The sequence below is a fragment of the Aquarana catesbeiana genome, linkage group LG04, assembly GCF_042186555.1.
Source record: "Aquarana catesbeiana isolate 2022-GZ linkage group LG04, ASM4218655v1, whole genome shotgun sequence".
Classification (NCBI taxonomy): Eukaryota; Metazoa; Chordata; class Amphibia; order Anura; family Ranidae; genus Aquarana; species Aquarana catesbeiana.
In genome coordinates, this window is record NC_133327.1 from 494,151,952 (window position 1) to 494,176,224 (window position 24,273).

At 40.7% G+C, this 24,273-nt stretch overlaps 1 protein-coding gene across 4 annotated transcripts in view; it reads left to right on the forward strand.

Annotated features, from left to right (window-relative positions):
- LOC141140472 (interferon-induced, double-stranded RNA-activated protein kinase-like) overlaps nucleotides 1-24,273 on the forward strand; it is a 391,078-nt gene that overhangs the window by 126,291 nt on the left and 240,514 nt on the right. For all 4 annotated transcript variants that reach the window (XM_073627695.1, XM_073627696.1, XM_073627698.1 and 1 more), the window contains exons 7-8: nucleotides 15,189-15,321; nucleotides 17,638-17,705. In XM_073627695.1, coding sequence (XP_073483796.1) covers nucleotides 15,189-15,321; nucleotides 17,638-17,705 — 201 coding nt within the window. The remainder of the gene's footprint in view (nucleotides 1-15,188; nucleotides 15,322-17,637; nucleotides 17,706-24,273) is intronic.

Consider the following 24,273-nt stretch of genomic DNA (forward strand, 5'->3'; position numbering starts at 1 on the left):
AAATCTGCCAGAGAGATAGCAGCAACATTAGGAGTGGCCAAATGAACAGTTTGGTACATTCTGAAAAAAGAACGACGAGCTGAGCAACATAAAAAGGCCTGGACGTCTGCGAAAGACAACAGTGGTGGATGATCGCAGGATCCTCTCTATGGTAAATAAAAACCCATTCACAACATCCAGACAAGTGAAGGACACTCTCCAGGAGGTGGGCGTATCATTGTCAAAGTCTACAATCAAGAGAAGACTAAACGAGAGCAAATACAGGGGGTTCACCACAAGGTGCAAACCATTCATAAGCCTGAAGAATAGAATAGCCATATTAGACTTTGCCAAAAAACATCTAAAAAAGCCATACCAGTTCTGGAAAAGCATTCTTTGGACGGATGAAACTAAGATTAATCTGTACCAGAATGTCAGGAAGAAAAAAGTGTGGAGATGGTTTGGAACAGCTCATGATCCAAAGCACACAACGTCATTGGAGGCAGTGTGATGACATGGGCATGCATGGCTTCCAGTGGCACTGGGTCATTGGTGTTTGTGACAGAAGCAGCCGGAAGAATTCTGCAGTGTTTAGAGATATACTTTCAGCCCAGATTCAGCCAAATGCAGCAAAGTTGATTGGATGGTGCTTCACAGTACAGATGGGCAATGATTCACAACACATTGCAAAAGCATATAAACAAAAAAGTGTAGCGCTAAGGTAAGTACAGTGAAAAGAAGGTTTTGAAGCAGGGAGAGGTAAAACCACAATTTCAAGTGGCCCGTAACCTCAACTAGGTCAAAACCAGATATGTGTATACACAAACAGTGTAATAGCATCTCTTAAATCCAAACAGATTGTAGTGCTCTTTCTTTTGAAAAAAGTGCAAATATACATAAAAATAAAAATAAAGTGAAAGTAAATCAACAAATGATATTCTCAAAAGTCCACATTTTGATAGTGATGAAATATAAAAAACTGTCCAAAATAATGGTGAGGAAGTATTAATCCCATATAGTTAATAAAGACTTATTATTACAGTCCATATGTTACATGGTGCAGTTGAAACGGAGGGGACCCAAGGCAGATATCCTTACATTACAGAGACTCAAAAAATGTAAGGTAGAATACTCTTACCAACTTCGGTGGACTCACAAGCCGTGGGCGGTGAGTCAAACGAGCTTGTACTGTCTTGTGATAAATGACAGTATGAAGATGGATTATACACCAGAGGACGTCCTCCTTGAATGGAGAGCCCGGAGCCTGTCCTGAAGGTCTGCACGATCACCGTTTTCGTCAGCATACATGGACCATATAGAAAACAACGACAAGGAACCTCCACATAGTGTAAATCCGAAAAATTATTTCTCAATTGGCATTTATTGGATCATTCACGATCATCAAAACAATCAATAAAAAATCTTGGTTTAAAATAGAATCGATTCAGGTAAAATGACAACAAAATAAGCGTGGTGTGGGTGGCTGGGTACAGCAAGGAGACCCGACGCGTTTCGTCTGAAGAGACTTCTGCTGGGGTATGTGCCAACCTGCCACCACCACGCTTTTATACATATGTTTGAATAATCACCCATGTACAGCTGTTACAGCAACGTGCACGCTGACTTCCTGTATTGGTAGCGTGCGTTCCATTCAGGGTCACATGTTTAGTGAATTCGCCAATGGAGGGCCGGGTGGTAGATCAACCTTTAAAAGACCAAGCCTCGATGTGAGTATCATCTCAAAGTGCACGCTCATAGGGTGAAGGGACGTCTTCCTCTCTTGCTCACCCAATGCGGATCGTCACCGTAAATGACGCGGACGTGACTAGCATCACGTGATGGCGTCTGGCGTGACCTCATGCGTACATCATTGCGTCCACCCAGGAGACGAAAGCATACCACAGAGGCTAATGGAGCGCATCATGCGTTCCAAACAGATCACCCGGAAAAGGAAGTACTATGGATGAAAACAAGTACGGCAGTCTTAGAAGTCCGCCAAAACGAAAACTGTATGGACTAGATAAAATTAAATTGAACATCCCATTAGTAAAAATACAATGTCCAGTCAGGAAGTCAGTATGCATCGTAGCTATGCTAGAAGACAAGAACTACCATATAACAAATGGGTAACCTTATTCCTAGTATTAAGTATAGAACAAGAAAAAGATGGTGTCCATCTAAATCTATGTCAGATCTCAGTGAATGTGAGGCCGCTGTCCCAAAAAAGGACAGACGGTCGGATTACCCTGTATATATAACAGAATTTCAATTGATTGAACAACAGATCTCATTGAAAATCTGACCAAAAATAAAAATAGCAGATACAAATGTGCACTACAAAAATTTGGAATAAAATAAAAAAGTAAAATATGATGTTAAAAAATGTTGTAAAAAATATGAAATATGAAACAGGACCTAATAGTGAGCAAAAATTTAATAGTAGAACTAGTAATAAAAGCCGCCTTATCCCTATAGGCCATAGCCAAGGCCCAAATGTATCGTCAGGCAGGTTATGTTAGCTGATGTTGTACTTGATATAAATACAACTGGATTGATGGAGAGAACTAAAGGACCAGAGGGAAGCCATGACTAGGATTGATTAATAAATGAATTGATGTCCCATTCCACATTCAATCCATATGGCGTGAAACATCTTAATTGGTGTATCCAGAAAGTTTCAAGCCTTGATACTCCTCGTATGCATGATTCACCTCTCCAGTGGGGGGTAAACCTGTCTATTATTTGGAATTTAGTGCCGGTGGGGTCCCGATTATGGTGTAATGATTAGGTACACTATGATTTGTACGTCCCTTTTTAATAAACTTGATATGTTCATTAACCCTTATGGCGAAGGTACGGATAGTCCGCCCTACGTACTGCTTCCCACAAGGGCAAGTGATGAGATATACGATATACCTCGTCGAACAAGTAACGAAGTGCTTCACAGAATATTCTCTCCCTGTGGTGGTTGATCCAAACGTGTCGATCTTCCGGGACTTAAGTGTATTATGTTTGCACACCTTGTATCTCCGGCAAGGGAAGAAACCCTTCATATCTTGAAAGAAAGAGGGAACTGAAGGGGGATCTGTTACATTGGGAGTTATCTGTCCCCTCAGGGGCATAGCACCTCTATAAATTACTCCTGCTTGTTCTGGGAGGACTGGTCCAAGGACAGTATCATTTTTTAAAACCTTCCAGTACTTATGGAAGATGTCCTTGATCTGCCTATGTTGTATAGAGAAGTTCGTAATGAAAGACCATTTATGTTTATTTTCAACAATAGGTTTAGAATGTTCAGAAATAAGGGAATTCCTATCTATTAAGGAGACATTGTGGATCACCTTATCTATCTCTAGTGCATCATATCCCTTGTTCACAAATCTCGACTTCAAGATATCAGCTTGATCATAGTAGTCAGAGAGTTGTGAACAGTTGCGTCTGATTCGTAACATCTGACTTCGGGGAATAGACTTTAACCACGCTGCATGGTGGCAGCTGTCGGTCGGAATGTATCCATTCCGATCCGTGGCCTTGAAGAAAGTCTTGGTGGAAAGGTGGTGGTCAACCACCGAGATTTCCAGGTCCAGATGTTACGAATCAGACGCAACTGTTCACAACTCTCTGACTACTATGATCAAGCTGATATCTTGAAGTCGAGATTTGTGAACAAGGGATATGATGCACTAGAGATAGATAAGGTGATCCACAATGTCTCCTTAATAGATAGGAATTCCCTTATTTCTGAACATTCTAAACCTATTGTTGAAAATAAACATAAATGGTCTTTCATTACGAACTTCTGTATACAACATAGGCAGATCAAGGACATCTTCCATAAGTACTGGAAGGTTTTAAAAAATGATACTGTCCTTGGACCAGTCCTCCCAGAACAAGCAGGAGTAATTTATAGAGGTGCTATGCCCCTGAGGGGACAGATAGCTCCCAATGTAACAGATCCCCCTTCAGTTCCCTCTTTCTTTCAAGATATGAAGGGTTTCTTCCCTTGCCGGAGATGCAAGGTGTGCAAACATAATACACTTAAGTCCCGGAAGATCGACACGTTTGGATCAACCACCACAGGGAGAGAATATTCTGTGAAGCACTTCGTTACTTGTTCGACGAAGTATATCGTATATCTCATCACTTGCCCTTGTGGGAAGCAGTACGTAGGGCGGACTATCCGTACCTTCGCCATAAGGGTTAATGAACATATCAAGTTTATTAAAAAGGGACGTACAAATCATAGTGTACCTAATCATTACTTATTACACCATAATCGGGACCCCACCGGCACTAAATTCCAAATAATAGACAGGTTTACCCCCCACTGGAGAGGTGAATCATGCATACGAGGAGTATCAAGGCTTGAAACTTTCTGGATACACCAATTAAGATGTTTCACGCCATATGGATTGAATGTGGAATGGGACATCAATTCATTTATTAATCAATCCTAGTCATGGCTTCCCTCTGGTCCTTTAGTTCTCTCCATCAATCCAGTTGTATTTATATCAAGTACAACATCAGCTAACATAACCTGCCTGACGATACATTTGGGCCTTGGCTATGGCCTATAGGGATAAGGCGGCTTTTATTACTAGTTCTACTATTAAATTTTTGCTCACTATTAGGTCCTGTTTCATATTTCATATTTTTTACAACATTTTTTAACATCATATTTTACTTTTTTATTTTATTCCAAATTTTTGTAGTGCACATTTGTATCTGCTATTTTTATTTTTGGTCAGATTTTCAATGAGATCTGTTGTCCAATCAATTGAAATTCTGTTATATATACAGGGTAATCCGACCGTCTGTCCTTTTTTGGGACAGCGGCCTCACATTCACTGAGATCTGACATAGATTTAGATGGACACCATCTTTTTCTTGTTCTATACTTAATACTAGGAATAAGGTTACCCATTTGTTATATGGTAGTTCTTGTCTTCTAGCATAGCTACGATGCATACTGACTTCCTGACTGGACATTGTATTTTTACTAATGGGATGTTCAATTTAATTTTATCTAGTCCATACAGTTTTCGTTTTGGCGGACTTCTAAGACTGCCGTACTTGTTTTCATCCATAGTACTTCCTTTTCCGGGTGATCTGTTTGGAACGCATGATGCGCTCCATTAGCCTCTGTGGTATGCTTTCGTCTCCTGGGTGGACGCAATGATGTACGCATGAGGTCACGCCAGACGCCATCACGTGATGCTAGTCACGTCCGCGTCATTTACGGTGACGATCCGCATTGGGTGAGCAAGAGAGGAAGACGTCCCTTCACCCTATGAGCGTGCACTTTGAGATGATACTCACATCGAGGCTTGGTCTTTTAAAGGTTGATCTACCACCCGGCCCTCCATTGGCGAATTCACTAAACATGTGACCCTGAATGGAACGCACGCTACCAATACAGGAAGTCAGCGTGCACGTTGCTGTAACAGCTGTACATGGGTGATTATTCAAACATATGTATAAAAGCGTGGTGGTGGCAGGTTGGCACATACCCCAGCAGAAGTCTCTTCAGACGAAACGCGTCGGGTCTCCTTGCTGTACCCAGCCACCCACACCACGCTTATTTTGTTGTCATTTTACCTGAATCGATTCTATTTTAAACCAAGATTTTTTATTGATTGTTTTGATGATCGTGAATGATCCAATAAATGCCAATTGAGAAATAATTTTTCGGATTTACACTATGTGGAGGTTCCTTGTCGTTGTTTTCTATATGGTCCATGTATGCTGACGAAAACGGTGATCGTGCAGACCTTCAGGACAGGCTCCAGGCTCTCCATTCAAGGAGGACGTCCTCTGGTGTATAATCCATCTTCATACTGTCATTTATCACAAGACCGTACAAGCTCGTTTGACTCACCGCCCACGGCTTGTGAGTCCACCGAAGTTGGTAAGAGTATTCTACCTTACATTTTTTGAGTCTCTGTATTGTAAGGATATCTGCCTTGGGTCCCCTCCGTTTCAACTGCACCATGTAACATATGGACTGTAATAATAAGTCTTTATTAACTATATGGGATTAATACTTCCTCACCATTATTTTGGACAGTTTTTTATATTTCATCACTATCAAAATGTGGACTTTTGAGAATATCATTTGTTGATTTACTTTCACTTTATTTTTATTTTTATGTATATTTGCACTTTTTTCAAAAGAAAGAGCACTACAATCTGTTTGGATTTAAGAGATGCTATTACACTGTTTGTGTATACACATATCTGGTTTTGACCTAGTTGAGGTTACGGGCCACTTGAAATTGTGGTTTTACCTCTCCCTGCTTCAAAACCTTCTTTTCACTGTACTTACCTTAGCGCTACACTTTTTTGTTTATATTTTCTACACAGTCCCAGTCGTTCTGTAGTGTTGGCAGCTGTTTCTACTTACTAGATAGGCGCGGTATTTTATTTATCTACATTGCAAAAGCAACCCAGGAGCTTTTGAAGGAAAAGAAGTGGAATATTCTGCAATGGCTGAGTTAATCACATGATCTCAAACCCATTGAGCATGCATTTCACTTGCTGAAGGCAAAACTAAAGGCAGAAAGACCCACAAACAAAGAACAACTGAAGACAGCTGCAGTTACAGCCTGGCAAAGCACCAGAAAGGAGGAAACCCAGTCTTTGCTGATGTCCATGGGTTTCAGATTTCAGGCAGTCATTAGCAGTAAAGGATTCACAACAAAATATTAAAAATGAACATTTTATTTATGATTATAATTATTTGTCCAAATACATCCCCTAAAAATGGGGGGGGGGACTGTGTATAAAAATGGTTGCAGTTCCTAAAATTTGTACTTGATATTTATGTTCAACCCCTTGAATTCAAGCTAAAAATCTGAACTTCAGATTAATTTGGATTGTTTCATTTTAATTTTATTCTGGTGGCATACAGAGCCAAAAGCATGAAAATTGTGCCTGTCCAAATATATATGGACCTAACTGTGTGTGTGTGTGTGTGTGTGTGTGTGTGTGTGTGTGTATATATATAATATGTATGTATATGTGTGTGTGTATATATATATTATAGTGGGGACGGAAAGTATTCAGACCCCCTTACATTTTTTACTCTGTTATATTGCAGCCATTTGCTAAAATCATTTAAGTTTAATTTTTTTTCCTCATTAATGTACACACTGCACCCCATATTGACAGAAAAACACAGAATTGTTGACATTTTTGCAGATTTATTAAAAAAGAAAAAGTGAAATATCACATGGTCCTAAGTATTCAGACCCTTTGCTCAGTATTTAGTAGAAGCACCCTGTTCATCTAATACAGCCATGAGTCTTTTTGAGAAAGATGCAACAAGTTTTTCACACCTGGATTTGGGGATCCTCTGCCATTCCCCCTTGCAGATCCTCTCCAGTTCTGTTAGGTTGTATGGTAAACGTTGGTGGACAACCATTTTTAGGTCTCTCCACAGATGCTCAATTGGGTATAAGTCAGGGCTCTGGCTGGGCCATTCAAGAACAGTCACGGAGTTGTTGTGAAGCCACTCTTTCGTTATTTTAGCTGTGTGGTTAGGGTCATTGTCTTGTTGGAAGGTAAACCTTCGGCCCAGTCTGAGGTCCCGAGCACTCTGAAGAAGGTTTTCGTCCAGGATATCCCTGTAAATGGCCGCATTCATCTTTCCCTTGCTTGCAACCAGTCGCCCTGTCCCTGCAGCTGAAAAACACCCCAACAGCATGATGCTGCCACCACCATGCTTCACTGTTGGGACTGTATTGGACAGGTGATGAGCAGTGCCTGGTTTTCTCCACACATACCGCTTAGAATTAAGGCCAAAAAGTTCTATCTTGGTCTCATCAGACCAGAGAATCTTCTTTCTCACCATCTTGGAGTCCTTCAGGTGTTTTTTTTTTTTTTTTTTTAGCAAACTCCATGCGGGCTTTCATGTGTCTTGCACTGAGGAGAGGCTTCCGTTGGGCCACTCTGCCATAAAGCCCCAACTGGTGGAGGGCTGCAGTGATGGTTGACTTTCTACAACTTTCTCCCATCTCCCGACTGCATCTCTGGAGCTCAGCCACAGTGATCTTTGGGTTCTTCTTTACCTCTTTTTCACTAAGGCTCAGCTCTAGGAAGGGTTCTGGTCATCCCAAGCGTCTTCCATTTAAGGATTATGGAGGCCACTGTGCTCTTAGGAGCCTTAAGTGCAGCAGAATTAGTCCAATCAGTATAATCAAACACAGCTGAACTCAAATGAAGGTGTAGAACCATCTCAAGGATGATCAGAAGAAATGGACAGCACCTGAGTTAAATATGAGTGTCACAGCAAAGGGTCTGAATACTTAGGACCATGTGATATTTCATTTTTTTCTTTTTTAATAAATCTGCCAAATTGTCAAAAATTCTGTGTTTTTGTGTCAATATGGGGTGCTGTGTGTACATTAATGAGGAAAAAAAAGGAACTTAAATGATTTTAGCAAATGGCTAATATATATATCACCTTAAAACTATTACTAAGTTTCTTGTAATTCAATAACTAAAGTTATATATGACTACAGACCCGAAACACTCTTCATTATTAAATATGGTCCATCTCCCATATATCCCACCCCTTGGGTATTTTCCACATGTAAATCATGTATAACAGTTTTTTACATCCTTCCACACCTTGTCTTATCTATCTAAAGTTCTATCTCTTGACCCACTTTCTCTGTCTGATTTTACCTGTCCAGGAAATCTCATTCTGCTATGTTAGGGCTGAAAAATATAAAAAATGTCCAAGCTTATAAAAACAACTATAGGTTGGACTAACAGAATAACACCAAACTTCCTTTTGAAAGTACAGGCATGAGCATCAAACTTTCCTTTCCAAGAGTTTAAAAGCATAGATACTTGTCAAAGTCCTCCATATTTGGTGATGGACAGCAGAGTCTTAGACATCCGGTTACTAGATCGCAGCTGCAGCACAGCACTTGCAACACTGTAGAACTGAAAGAACTGTAGAATACAAAGTCCATATCCTTCGGACTATTGCCGCTCACAAGTCATAGACGTGCAGGCACATAACCACATAGCAGCTGGAACTTTTACAGACAATTCAGGCACATGACCATCAGAGCAGATAAAACAGTTCAAGTACTTCACCATCAGATTCAGGTACTTAACCATGATAGCGGAGAGAACAGTTCAGGTACTCGACTCTCAGAACAGGTGGAACTTGCACCAACAGTTCAGCTGCAGATCATTGGTAAAGACTTTATAGTCCGTTGCTGCTGTTAAAAGCGTTTTTCTCCTTTCTCCAATATGCTTCTAGTTGACATCATGGCAGGTGCATTACCAAATATGTTAGTCCAACATTCTGTAATTAACAACAATGCCCATATAGCCTATTATAGATTTCTGAACAGGCAAATCGATAATCATTAGTGACCCGGCTTAACACTGAAAAAGTCAGCTTTCTACATTAAAGATGAAATATTATTACAGGTATATTACTCATCCCCCACTTGAACTATACACTACTCTGTCTCCAACTATAGGCCCAACTTTAAACTACTTCATGTGTGTTTCCTCTGTGCACTTTGATCTCCTTCCACACTCTAAAGACATTCTGGCAGGCTAACCGGCTCTTGTCTACACTGATCCCAATATGTGCATATAATATGCCCATGCATATGTGTCAGTCTACATGCCAGTCCCACCCTAAGCAATCAAGGAGAAATGAGGAAAACAAAACCTGAGAACCTATTTTATAACTCTTTTTTTCTTTACCAAGAAAATTTTATGAATACTCAATCAGGTGTATAGAACAGGGTGGTCAAAGAATCACTGAGTGTCAGATATAACTGACCATATATATATATATATATATATATATATATATATATATATATATATATATATATATCACTCCAACACCTAATTTTGAAAGACTTAAAAAAAATTGTGTTCGTTGCAATAATATTAACCTAAATGCACAATTATATGTAGACATAAAAGCACTCATTTTTTTTCCTTGATAAATAAAATGATTACTTTAAATTTAAACTGTCAATCATGCAGGAAAATTTACTTTATGTGTAAAACCCCAGGCACGCTCCCACAGTGGTAATGCCTTACAGTTCCACCAAAATAATTATGACAGAATATACAGAAGTAGATGCTGCCATAATTTAGCTTACATATACACAGAAAATAACAATATGTAAATGTTTGGGTATTCTTACACCCTTCAAACCATTACAAGTATTATATAATTCCAGATATCAAAACAATCTTGCTGTCAATATTCAAACATTATTTGTTCTGTATCATTTTATATTCAACTCAATCAGAGAAAACCCTTAGAAATCTATCATGCAGCATTGAGATTATTAGCTGCTCTGGTTTACAATCAGTTCCAATGAAAACTTTCAGTACATTTGCATATTGCATAAAAATAACAACAAAAACAACATAAATTATTCAGTTTGACTGTAATCTTCATCTTTAGTTCTTGGACATCAGACTATATCAGACAGGTGGATTGATGCTGTTTAATATTGTCTAGGAACTAAACAAAATAAAAGGTTTTAGTGTGATATTATTAAAATTTACTCCTAGAACGTAACAAATCGTTAGCAACAAACACATTTAACCAACACTTTCCACAAACTACAAAACATATGGCCATTATTTCTGTTATTCATGAGTGCACTTTTATTACCCATATTAATTGAGCTCATTTTACTTAATTATCACCATGTGGATTTTCGTTAAAGGACGTCCGTTCAAAGTTGTCATTATTATACCATGGTTGAAATAATTTACAAGAACATTATATGGTGTTCATCACATTTGTGCACAAACATTATACATCAGCAAACTCATATTGATGTTTCTATTGCAACCTCCTACAGATCTACGAAACTTCTAGGAATAAATCTGGTTCCTTCTGTATTAACGAAAAAAAAAAACATTAGTGTTGTATCCTAAAACATCACACTATTACATTCAGCAATAAAATTATAATAATCATGACTGCAATTAAGGATTTTAAATGGTGTTAACATCAATCAGACATTTTCTTTCTTTGTTTCAAATTATCCTAGATTTGCATAATAAAAACTAACAATTTCAGCTAGGACGTTGTTCTTAGATGTTCAGCAATGTCCTGCTTTAAACAGGCACAAACTTTTTCAGGGGGGGTTAAGGGGAAATCTCCCTCTTAAGGGATCGTCTCCATTCAAGCAGGCTCTCACAAATACAGTCTACAGCTGCAGGTCTTCCTTTCACAACATGCTGGACTATTGTCCATTGTTTGGGGGGGGGGGGGATGCTGCAAACTGTACCATTCCCGCTAACTACTGATCTTATCAGTTAAACATACAAAAAACTCACTTAAACATCAGTAGCCAAATGAATTTTTACATATCATCCATACAAGCAACTTTTCCTCACCAATAGCTAGCTAAACAACCAACAAAAGAGCTCAACATTTAAATTCAACACATATATTACTGCAGTAATCACAAACTAAGCATCAACACAAGACATATTTTTCCTTTTCCTACCTGTTTTCTGCTCATTGTTTTCAACCCTCAAAGAACAACTATTTGAGCACCGGCGTAAGGGCCACTCATCCACCTAATGCGGTCATTAGCTCATCTGTTCTAAATCTCAAAAAATCTAAAGCTTGCCGGGGTTCGCTAAGCACACACTGAGTGGAAAAATTCGACCATCTACCCCCTTTGCTATAAATCAAACATATCTGCCACTAACTGCCACCAAAGCAAAGATAGCAACAAACCTCCCTTCACAGTGCACACATATAAGGCTCTGTTTCCACTAGTGCGACTTTTCATGCGACTTGGGACTGAAAAGTCGCATGACAAATTGTTTCCCATGATTTCCAATGAGTACCGTTCATATCTGTGCGACTTCAAGTCGCAGCGACTTCAAAGTAGTCCCTGCACTACTTTGGTCCCACTTTGATGCGACTTGAGGTCCATAGATACAGGCATTGCTTCAAATCGCGGTAAAAAGTCGCGGTAAAAAATCGCGGCAAAATCGCGCGACTTTGGGGACGCACTAGTGGAAACATAGCCTAATAGTTTCCCAATTGTCAAAAAACATTACAATTCACAACAGTATTACTAGGATTAATCACTGCACTTCAAACCAGCACTGAAAGGGTTAAAAATCCCGATCACAGCGCCATTAGGTAGCAAGGGGTTAATTTCTGTGTTACATTTATTTATAGGTTCATTCATATATTTACCCTTTCAGATATGTGGTCAGTAAATGCAAGGATTAAAACTCACAACAGCAAGAATGTGATAAAAAGTTTTACTTGGCTTTGATTAAAGATGTACAGATGATACAATACAGGATAAATACAGCATATTCAATTCCAGGGGACCCCTCAACTTCTGAAATCTTTCAGATAGTCCTGGAAGCCAACGGTCTGTTCAAACTACAGGCACATTTATGTCCTGGAAGAAGTCCACTGGCCTTCTCTATTGTCTGACCTTTTAAAGGCTAGATGGAAGGCGCAAAAAAGCTGGTTTTATCTGGTACTAACAAAAAACTAGCTATAATGGTCCAGAGACCATTTATTTTTATATATATATATATCACCTTAAAACTATTACTAAGTTTCTTGTAATTCAATAACTAAAGTTCTATATAAATATAGACCAATACTACAATTATCTATTGGATTTAAGTCGGGTGATTGGCTGGGCCATTCTAACCGCTTTATTTTCTTCCCTTGAAATCAATTTAGAGTTTCCTTGGCTTTGTGTTTGGGATCATTGTCTTGCTGAAATGTCCGCCCTTGTTTCATCTTCATTATTCTGGTAGATGGCAGCAGATATATCAAGGATATCTTGGTACATTTTTCCATTCATCCTTCTTTCAGTGATCTAAAGTTTGCCATGTACCATATGCTACACCATGATGTTCCCACCTTCCAAATTTCACTGTTGGTATGGTGTTTTTGGGGTGATGTGCAGTAACATTTGACCTCCAAACATGATCTGTTTAATGGCCTCCAAAGAGTTCAATTTTAGTCTCATCTGACCAGACTATATTCTCCCAGAATTTCACAGGCGTGTCTAAATGTTGTGCAGCTTACTTTAAATGAGCTTCAATGTGCTTTTTCTTCAGCAATGGAGTCTTGCATGGTGAGCGTACATATAGGCCATGGAGTGCATTACTTATTGTTTCCTTTGAAACAATTGTACCTGTTAATTCCAGGTCTTTCTGAAGCTCTCCACAAGTGGCCCTTGGCTCTTGGACAACTCTTCTGATAATACTTTTCACTCTGTCAGAAATCTTGCAAGAAGCACCTAGTCATGGCCAGTTTATGTTGAAATTATGTTCTTTCCACTTCTGGATTATGGCCTCAACTGCGCTCACTGGAACATTGAGACGTTTAGAAATCCTTCTGTAACCAATGCCATCAGTATGTTTTGCAACAATAAGGTTGCGAAGGTCTCGAGAGAGCTCTTTTCTTTTACCCGTCATGACATGTTTCTTGTATCACACCTTGGTAATGAGACACCTTTTTATAGACCATAAGTTGAGACTGAACCAGCTGATATTAATTTGCACTGACAAGCGGTAGGATTGCTTTCTAATTACTGATAGATTTCAGATGGTATCTTTGCTTACCATGCATTCTTGTACCTCCCTTTCTTCATGTGTTCAGTACTTTTTTCCCTGTGTCATTCCATTTTATTACACATAACTATTTTGTCACTGACATTTGTCACTATTTCTTGAAAGTCACGTGTCAGTGATGCAACGCGTGGGAGGAGCCTAGGACACAGTCTGCTGAATACATTGTATCAAGCAGCAGCAGCTTGCGTAGCGAGCCTTGTCCTTACAAGCCAGCTGAGATCTGCTTATCTGCATGCCTAAAACAAGTCAGGCACACGTGAGTGTATCACTGTGCTGTTTTGCCTGTGAACTTTTATTGTAACAATATTGCGCAATGTTTTCTCTTTCTGTTTATTTTACATAAAACCACTTGATACTGAGAAAATTACCATTCATTGTGGCTGTGGAAGAAATAGCTCAGAGGGTGAACAATAAGTACTGCAGGAATCCAGATATCCCAGATTACTGAGGATTGAACTGTCGCCTGTTACTTATCCTATCTCATGAATTTAATCATCTATATTTATTCAGATTCTATTGGCACTATTTATCTATTTATACTCATCAATTGTATATATATTGCACCTTTATAAGCATATAATTTATTTATTTTTTATTACGGAGGATTCAACACTTATCACAGGGAATATATCTAATTTATTTATTTATTGGCACTAATTTGGATTGATTACTATTTGCAAACGCATTTTTAGTATATCTATACACAGTTGTTGCTTAGTTTACTTTGGAGATATCGCACCACTTCCAGTGGATTTGTATAACTGGAGGAACACAGTTTTTAAATATTTGCGATTTTTTTTTCATATATTTGCGATTTTATATATATGCGATTTTTAGCGATTTGGTAGCAATTTTTTTCACATTGGTTTTTTAGCACAAAAAATTCTTTTCTCACATTGATTGAACTTTGTATCAGAGCGCATCAATCTATGTTATATGTTTTAATTTTTAGGGGATTCTGACCACTATATAATTGATAGCAGCTTGATATCATTGTCAATCCAACAATTTTTATTTAATTAATTGCACGTGCATTCACATACATTTGATTTACACTTATTTGATTGTATATGTCACGCTAGAACATTATTGCGATTGGTGTTTTTGTTTATTTACAGTTTATACAGTGCACTCAGCAGGCATATCTAGTAATGAAGGTGATCAGCATTACATTTTAAAGTATACGTTGTCTTTTGGGTCCTTATGATAGGTCTATAGAGTAATATTGACTTGAAACATGGAAGTGTTAACAAGGTTTATAGTAGAATTTTGTAGCCAATTTACTAAATGATTATAGGCATAGTGAATATTTGTAATTAAGGTGAAGGCGACGCTGTGTTGTTTGAATACCTAATCTTGTGTTAGGGAAATTGAAAACAGGATTTGTTCTTGCATATGTTGATTTACCCATTTTTATCAGGCTCTATTAACACTGCATGCAAAATTAGCAGTCTCTACTTCTTTAGTAAGTCAACCCTTTAGTGTCTGATATGCCAAAGTGCTGTTCTCAGAGCAGTAATGTGAGAGATATAGACTATGCTATACATTTAAAAAAATAAACTTCCTCAATTTTTTTAAAGGTTCTTCTGCAGTGCTGTTATTGATGAGCGAACATTTCCTGAAGCTAAAGGGAAAAACAAGAAAGAAGCAAAACAGAATGCTGCACGTTTGGCCTTGAAGGACCTTAAGATGAAGGAACCTGCCAATGTTCAGGTATATTTTGCATCAGATTGACATTTTTTGGGTTGGAGGATTTGTCGTTGACCAGGGTTTTTAGACAGCTATGGCCAAGTTCTTGTGTCCTCACAGTAAATGTAAAGCTCTTGTACATCAATGTTAGATAAAATGTCAAATTCAATTGAAAGCATAATTTTGGGGCCAAAAAGTTTTATTTAGGTAATCTGAAACCTATTTATACACCTACAGATCAGCCATAACTTTATGACCACCATAGAAAACATGTTGTCCTTGCAGTTGATGTTGTGAAAGCTGAAAAAATGGGCATTGCAGTTTGTTGTGTATGGGGCTGTGTAGCAACAGACTGACCAGGGTGCCCATCCTGACCCATGTGCACTGCCAAAAGTGCCTACAATGGGAAGATGAGCATCAGAAGTGGACCACGGATCAAAGGAAGGAGTTGGGCTAGTCTAATAAATCATTTTCTTTTACATCACGTTGAGTGCATATGCGTCGCTTTTCCCGGGGAAGAGATTACACCAGGATGCAGTATGGAAAGAATTGAAGCCGGGGGAGGCAGTGTGATGCTTTGGGCAATTTTCTACTGGGAAACCTTGGGTCTTGCCATTTATATGGATGTTAATTTCACATGTACTACCTACCTAAACCATGTTGTTGACTAAGTACATTCTTCATGGAAACAGTATTCCCTGATGTCAGTGGCCTCCTTCAGCAGTATAGTGTTCCCTGCCACCCTGCAAAAATGGATTAAGAATGGTTTCAGTAACACAATATCAAGTTTAAGGTTTTGACTTGGCCTCCAGGGTCTCCAGATCTCAATCCCATCGAGTATCTGTGTGATGTGTTGGAAAAACAAGTCCAATTCACGGAGGCCCCACCTCACAACTTGCAGGACATAAAGGATCTGTTACTGATGGCCTGGTGCCAGATGCCACAGCATACCTTCAAAGGTCTAATGGTGTCCATGCCTTGATGGGTCAGGGCTGTTTTTTTTTTTTTTTTCTATAAATCTCTTTATTAAGTGTTAAACAAACACCACAACACAAACCATATCAAATCGCAGTGGTGTAAGCTCGTGCAGGGGCAGCAGCAGAAGGAAGGCATGCAGTCCAAACAAAACCACATTCAGGGTTAAGCCTGAGGAACAGAGAATGGTGCGGCATCCGCAAACCTGGATTTATAGCTATACATCTATACGGGAAATAGTATATCATTAGAAAGGAGAGGGAGCATCCCAACTTCTAATACACACATATGTCATGAAGTCTAGGCAGTTTACTTCATTAGACATTCATTTCAGATGCTGTAGAGGGATCAGCCAACCATTTGGACCAGACCCTATCCTGCTTCTTAGGGCAACCTCTATTAGTATAAGTGTCTTTATAGAGCAAAGTAAGTTATTGTTCACCAGCTGTTTTCAAAAAGTGAACTAGGGAGGGGAGGATCAGGGCTGTTTTGGCAGCAAAAGGGGAACTTACTCAATATTAGGTGGATGGTTATAAATTCAATGGCTGATCAGTGTATAATAGAGCTGCACGATTAATCATCAAGAATCGTTATCGCAATTTTTTTTTTTCCCCCTGTTGCAATCTTGACAAACCCGATCTTTGGTATGCAGAAAAATTTCTCTGCTCTCAGCCATCAAAAGTCAAAGTCTGGGCAGTCTGCCAAGGTTTAAAACATTCTATTAGTGGAATGTTAAGTCTAAACATTGTATCAATTCGTCTTGTCTTTTACATCTAAGGAATAGACTTCTGTATGTAAATTAGGAACGTTTAACCACTTAAACACTAAAACTTTTTCTGACAGTTGTTGTTTTCAAGTTAAAATCATTTTTATTTTTTTATTTTTTTTTGCTAGAAATTGCTAGACATTAGTTAGAACCCCAAACATTATATATATATATATATATATATATATATATATATATATATATATATATATATATATATATTTTTTAGTAGAGACCCTAGAGAATAAAATGGTGGTTGTTGCAATATTTTATGTCACACTGTATTTGCGCAGCGGTCTTTCAAATGCAATTTTTCTGAAAAAATTACTTTACTAGTTAGTTTGTTTTTTTTTTAAATTCATTAAAGTTAACCCACATTTTTTTTTGTATAACATGAAAGATTTTACGCCACGAGAATCCTGAGAGAATCGTGATCTTTATTCTAAGCAAAGAAATCATGATTCTCATTTTGGCCAGAATCGTGCAGCTCTAGTGTATAATGAACCTGACCCAAATGTTTGGTATCAGCATAACATTCTTAGGTGCATTATTAGATCTTACATTGTATGTATGTAATATGTGATTTTTGGCCAACATAGTTGCAACAGATCCCAGGGCTAGATGATGCAGATCTGATGCAAGCAACAAGTACTTGTGAATCCGAAAGGTAATTTCACATTTGCACCTTTATTTATTTATTTATTTTAAAACACAGAAGACTGCTAAGCTGCTGGTACATTTGTTCTGTGCAAATGGGGCAAAATCAAATGTTCTACTTTCTCAACAGGTCTAATGTTTGTTCATTAAAAATACAGTCGTTTGGGAAAATATTGTGTTTTTTACTTTTCAGATATTTATTTGTAAAAAATGTGAAAAAACATTTATCATATTCCCGCCACTTCACAATTATTTATTTATTTTTTTTCACAAAATTATTATTTAATTTTTAGAGGTTAACAAGCAACATGCAATATACATCTCAATATTCAAAACACGAGAGTTGAATAGGCAAGTACATACCATTGTAATAAGCAAACATAACGTAAGAAGAATACAAGTCTCAATGAAAGAAGTGAAAAAATGTGTAGAGTAAGACATGAACGGTGGCAATTATGCGTGGTCGATTGCTTTAAGATACCAGGGGTTTTCTGTGTAGAATTGTTGAAACTTATTGAAAACGGTGTACTTAGCAACTGATATTGCAAATATCATTCAGTGAGATGAGAAATGATAAGAGTGAAAATCGGGGTGTATATGGAGACTATATCCACACCGTCGAAGGCTGACCCCGATACCATTCACCCTTGAAGGGACCTCGCTGTGAATGAGCTGGGTTGTGAGAAAAGTAGTCAAGGATATCAAAGGTAGACAGTGTGGTATGGTTCAACATTGGATCCCGATAGGAAGCAAAATTGTCAGGGGGGGGGGGGGGTTCCCAGTGACCTTTCAAGAGTGTACCTGTACACTAAGGCAATTAGGAGTGTATTGGGGTGTGCCCGTAGAGAGCCCTTGAGGGCTAATGTAGTGATAGGTGAGTGCACTTAGGGTGAGAATGCGGTGGGGGTGGGAAGTAGGGATTGGTGGCTGGTGGGCGCTGGGTGAGTGGAACGTGAGGTCTTGGAACAGAGAACAGCTCAGTGCTTACAAGGTGGGGGTGTTAGTATAGTAGACTGTGCGATCTGTGTCTGGGTTTGTCTATAATGTAGCCAGCAAGCCCATGTGGCAGTAAATTTGGTGGGATTGTCGTTGGCTTGGCACATGAGTTTTTCCATGTCAGCTATTCTATCTACCCGACGGATCCAATCATTCACCGTGGGGGGAGCAGTATTCCTCCATAAGGTAGGGATACATAAGTTGGCCGCATTGATGAGGTGTAGCGATAGAGTTTTTTTGTAAGTATTGGTGGATTCAGGGGTGTGGTGTAGTAGATAGCGTGCGAGAGAGAAGGCCAGTGAGTAGGTGGTGATGTGGGAGATCAGCTGATGGATTTCTGACCAGAATGGCTGAATTGGGTTGCATTCCCACCAAATGTGGAGTAGGGTGCCACGAGTAGCGTTGGACCTCCAGCAAGTCAGGGGGACGGTGGGGTGAAAGTGGTGGACCTTGTCGGATGTCCTATACCATTTAGAGAACAGTTTATATCTATTTTCCTGTGTTGAGATGTTGACTGAGCCTTTGTGCATGAGGACGAATATGCGTTCCCATTCAGTAGGGGTGAGATCTATAGATAGGTCTGATTCCCATTGTCTCACTATTTTGTCGTCCTTGACCTTATGTCTTAAGAAAAGGAGGAAGTAAATTGTGGAGATTAAGTGACCCTGGGGTTCCGTACTGGAGCAGATGAGTTCAAAGGGTGTGAAGTCCCTATGCCATAGGGAGGTGTTTGGACATGTTGAAAAATGTCTCAGTTGTAGGTATTAAGAAGGGGATATTGTAGTCAGATAATGTTGCGGAGAGTGCGGGGTAAGAAAGGAATGACCCATTGTGGAAAAAACGATGAGCCCTGGCATGTGAGGTATGTGCATCGAGGTTCGGGTCTTTCAATGACAGGCCCGGGGGAAATTCAGGGTTGTTTTCCAATGGGGTCATAGGGCCAGGAGAGGGTGTAATAATAAACGATTTACACGTAAGTTTGAAAAGTGATAGAGAGGCCCCAATGAGCGGGTGTGATGTGTAATCTTTGGGTACAGATTTGTGGTCAATCCAGGGCGAGTTAGATATTATGAGGTTCGTGAAAGAGTCTTCCAAAGTGATCCAGTCTTTGGAGAGGCGGTGCACGTGCCAGTCAACCAACCTGGTCAGGTGGCAGGCCCAATTATATTTTTGGAGGTCTGGGGGAAAATACTGTATTATGGCCACTAGATGGTGGTGATCCTCAGCTCCATTTACTGCCCATAAGGCAGTAATTTCACAAACTGCTCTCTTTTTGTATAAATGAATAACATTCAGCCTATAAAGAAAATAGGGGAATATTTGATTATGGCCCATTTGCACAAAACAAATGTACCAGCAGTTTCACTGGGCGAACAGCTATGCAACATGTTTAATAAATATACACCAATATGTTTTAGTCCCAATCAGCAAATGTTTTGAAAGTAAAAGGTAATGTTGCTGATTTATGATATAAAAAAAAAAAAAAAAACAGAGGACCGCTGCACCATGCTGCATGGATTGTGAAACCATAGCACCCATGGAGGTAAGTGCAGCATGGGTTGAGTAGGGTGTGGAGTGTTTGTTCACTTTGTTAATTTTGTCACTTTAAGCAATGCCATATAGGTGCAGGAGCTAGAGTGGTTAAGATCCCGTTTTAGTTTTACTGGGAATTAAAGCAGGCCTTGTAGCGAGAAGACTTCCTTCAGTGGATAAACTGATGGTGCAGGAAAAATACAAATGTAATATGTCATACTTGTATTCGATTTTTAACCACTTCCTGCCTGCGCTATAGCCGAATGACCGCTATGGCCCGGGCTTACTTTGTCGGGAGGCTGTCATATGATGTCCTTCGATGATCGCGCTTCTGTGATTGCTGAGTCCTTCGGATTCAACTGATCACAGATCGGGGTAAAGGGCCAATCACAGTGCCCCTTACCATGCGATCAGCGGTGTCCAATGACAGCTGATCACGATGTAAACACAACCCGGTTATCATCTGTCAGTGTGAGGAGGGGAAAAGAGAGCCGATAACCGGGTTGTGTTAAAGGGACATCTACACTGATAATCCGGCCATCAGTGCTGTCTATCAGTGCTGCCTCATCAGTGCCTATCAATGCACTGTATAACAAACTATGAAACATTAAAAACAAATTCATATTTCTTTATCGTACATCATAGGACACAGAGCCTTAAGTATTTACTTAGTGGGTTATAGCTACCTTCAGGTGTTGACACTGGCACACCCAATACAGGAAATTGACTCCCCTATATAACCCCTCCTCCTTCCAGGAGTACCTCAGTTTTTTCGCCAGTGTCTAAAGGTGTTGGCACGAGTGAAGATGTGCTCTGCGGAGCTCCAGGAGGGATCCATGCTGGATTTAAAAAGCCTCCACAACCGGATCTATCCCGCCACTGCGGCTCCTGGATGGTACCTGGGCCTCGCATAGAAGAACGAGGTTTTGCCTGTAACGCTCCTCTTTGAGGGCTGGACCCCAGGAACCAGGACTTTTTGGTCTTGCTACATTACCTAAAGCTGTCCCGAGGGGTGCTATACATTTTCCAAAGGAGTGGAACCCCTATTAAAAGGGCCCCAGTCTTTGAAGGTTTAAACGCACTGCCCACCGTGATGGGTGAAGTTTAGATCCGTCTATTTACAGCAGTATCCTGCAGCGAGGAAAAGGTAAGAGGAAAGCCTAGGAACTGCAAAGTCCACCTATGACTTTTCTTTCAATTATATTGTAAAATGTCTTAAACTCCTCTAGAGGGAGTAATAGTGTATAGACCCTGTTTAAATCTGTGCTAATACAGCGTGTGTCTCAGAAGCTGGAGGGGGGGGGGTCTCATCTCCCCCTAAATGGGGACACTGAGTGGATAGGGATACATGTTATGTTTAACCGCTTCAGCCCCGGAAGATTTTACCCCCTTCCTGACCAGAGCGTTTATTCACTTTAACTGACAATTGCACGGTCGTGCGACGTGTCTCCCAAACAAAATTGACGTCCTTTTTTTCCCACAAATAGAGCTTTCTTTTGGTGGTATTTGATCGCCTTTGCGATTTTTATTTTTTGCGCTATAAACAAAATAAGAGTGACAATTTTGAAAAAAATGCATTATTTTTTTACATTTTGCTATAATATCCCCCAAAAAGATATAAAAAAAACAGTTTTTTTTTTCCTCAGTTTAGGCCAATCGTATTCTTCTACATATTTTTGGTAAAAAAAAAATGCAATGAGTGTTTATTGATTGGTTTGCGCAAAAGTTATAGCGTTTACAAAATAGGGGATAGTTTTATGGCATTTTTATTAATAATTTTTTTTTTTACTAGTAATGGCGGCGATCAGCGATTTTTATTGTGACTGCGACGTTATGGCGGACATGTTGGACATTTTTGACACATTTTTGGGTCCATTGTCATTTATACAGCGATCAGTGCGGTTAAAAATGCACTGATTCCTGTGTAAATGACACTGGCAATAAAGGGGTTAACCACTGGTGGGCGGGGAGGGGTTATGTATGGGGAGTGATTACTAACTGTAGGGGATGGGCTAGCAGTGTCATTACTCTGATCACTGCTCCCGATGACAGGGAGCTGTGATCATTGTCAATAGGCAGAACAGGGAGATGCTGTTTACATCAGCATCTCCCCCGTTCGTCCTCTCCGTGAGGCGATCGCGGGTATCCCCGTGGCGATCGCGTCCGCGGGACCCCCGACCCGACTCACGGAGCTCCCGGCCACCACGCACGCAATGGCGCGGAATTCAAATGGACGTACCTGTACGTCCATTTGCCCAGCCCTGCCATTCTGCCGACGTACATCAACGTGCGCCGGTCGGGAAGGGGTTAAACAAGCATAAATCTGAAAAGCTGATAAAAAGGCTGTGTAAATCCCTTTCACCTCTCCCCTCTGAGGTGACTCTAAGCACAGGAAAGGGTGTGGCGCATAGACAATTGGGCTTACACCTGAAAAAGCTTAAGGCTGATACTCTGAGAAACAGACAGTGTCTATCAGAGCAGCTGAAGCAAGGCTGCCACAGGACACAGAAGTGCTGGTGCATGTGAGGGGTTTACACAGGCATTTGCAGAACAGGAAAAAACTTATTGTTTAGCATTAGATCATTGTATGCTACCACTGTTTTTCCTACTATTGTTCAAGGACTTTCTGTGAAACTAGGTCCGACGTTCTTCCCGCCGGACTTTCTGGCGGACTACCGCTGGACTTTCTGAACGGACAGACTTGCCTACACACGACCGGACTTTTCGGCAGGCTAGGTCCGCCCGTCTTCCCGACGGACTTTCGCCGGTATTACGGCGGACTTTCCGAATGAACGGACTTGCCCACACACGGACAAGTCCGTTCATTTTGAACGTGACTCTGGTACGACGGGACTAGAAAACGAAGTCAATCTTGCCGCTTTTATCGGCGAGATTGACACCTTGCGAGCCCCGTCGCGGGGCATACCAGGCCCTTAGGTCTGGTATGGATTTTAAGGGGAACCCCCTACGCCGAAAAAACGGCGTGGGGTCCCCCCCAAAGTCCATACCAAACACCAATCCGAGCACACAGCCCGGCCGGTCAGGAAAGGGTGTGGGGACGAGCGAGCGCCCCCCCCCTCCTGAACCGTACCAGGCCGCATGACCTTCACATGGGGGGTGGGTGCACCACAAAGCTCCTTGTCCCCTTGTTGATGAGGACAAGGGCCTCTTCCCGACAACCCTGGCCTTTGGTTGTCAGGGTCTGCGGGCAGGGGGCTTAGCGGAATCCGGGAGCCCCCTATAATAAGAGGGACCCCCCACCCTATGTGAATGAGTATGGGGCACATGGTACCCCTACCCATTGACCTAGGGAAAAAGTGTCAATAATAAAACACACTACACAGGTTTTTAAAGTAATTAATATATTAGACAGCTCCGGGAGGGTCTTCTTCCGGCTTCGGGGGTCTTCTTCTTCTGACTTCGGGTGTCCCTCCGGTTCCTCTTCTCCCAGCGTCCGGTTGGTTCTTCTCCACTCTCTGGCCTCTTCTCCCGGTGTTCCAGTTCTTCTGCCGGCTCCTCTGCTATCTTCATGCCGCTCTTTTGCTAGCGGGGGCCTGGGCTTCTGGCTTCTGGTTTCTTGGCTTCTTCCCTCTTCTCTTCTTCCAATGTTGACACGACAGTCTCTCCGGCTGGAATGCTCTCTGAGCATTCCAATGCGCCTTATATAGGCGGAGACCCCACCCCCTTATGCCGTCACAGTCCCTGGGCATGCTGGAACTGTGACCTTTTAGGGGGTGTGGTCACTGGGTGATGACCACGCCCCCTCCAAATCTTCACAATCCCAGCATGCCCAGGGACTGTGACGGCATAAGGGGGCGGAGGCTCCGCCTATATAAGTCACATCGGAGAGCTCAGAGGGTATTCCAGCCAGAGAGACCGTCGTGTCAACATCGGAAGAAGAGAAGAGGGAAGAAGCCAGAAGTCCGGGCCCCCGATAGCAAAAGAGCGGCATGAAGATAGCGGGGAGCCGGCAGAAGAACTGGAACACCGGGAGCAGGGTTTGAACACCGGGAGAAGAGGCCAGAGAGACCGGAGAAGAACCAACCGAA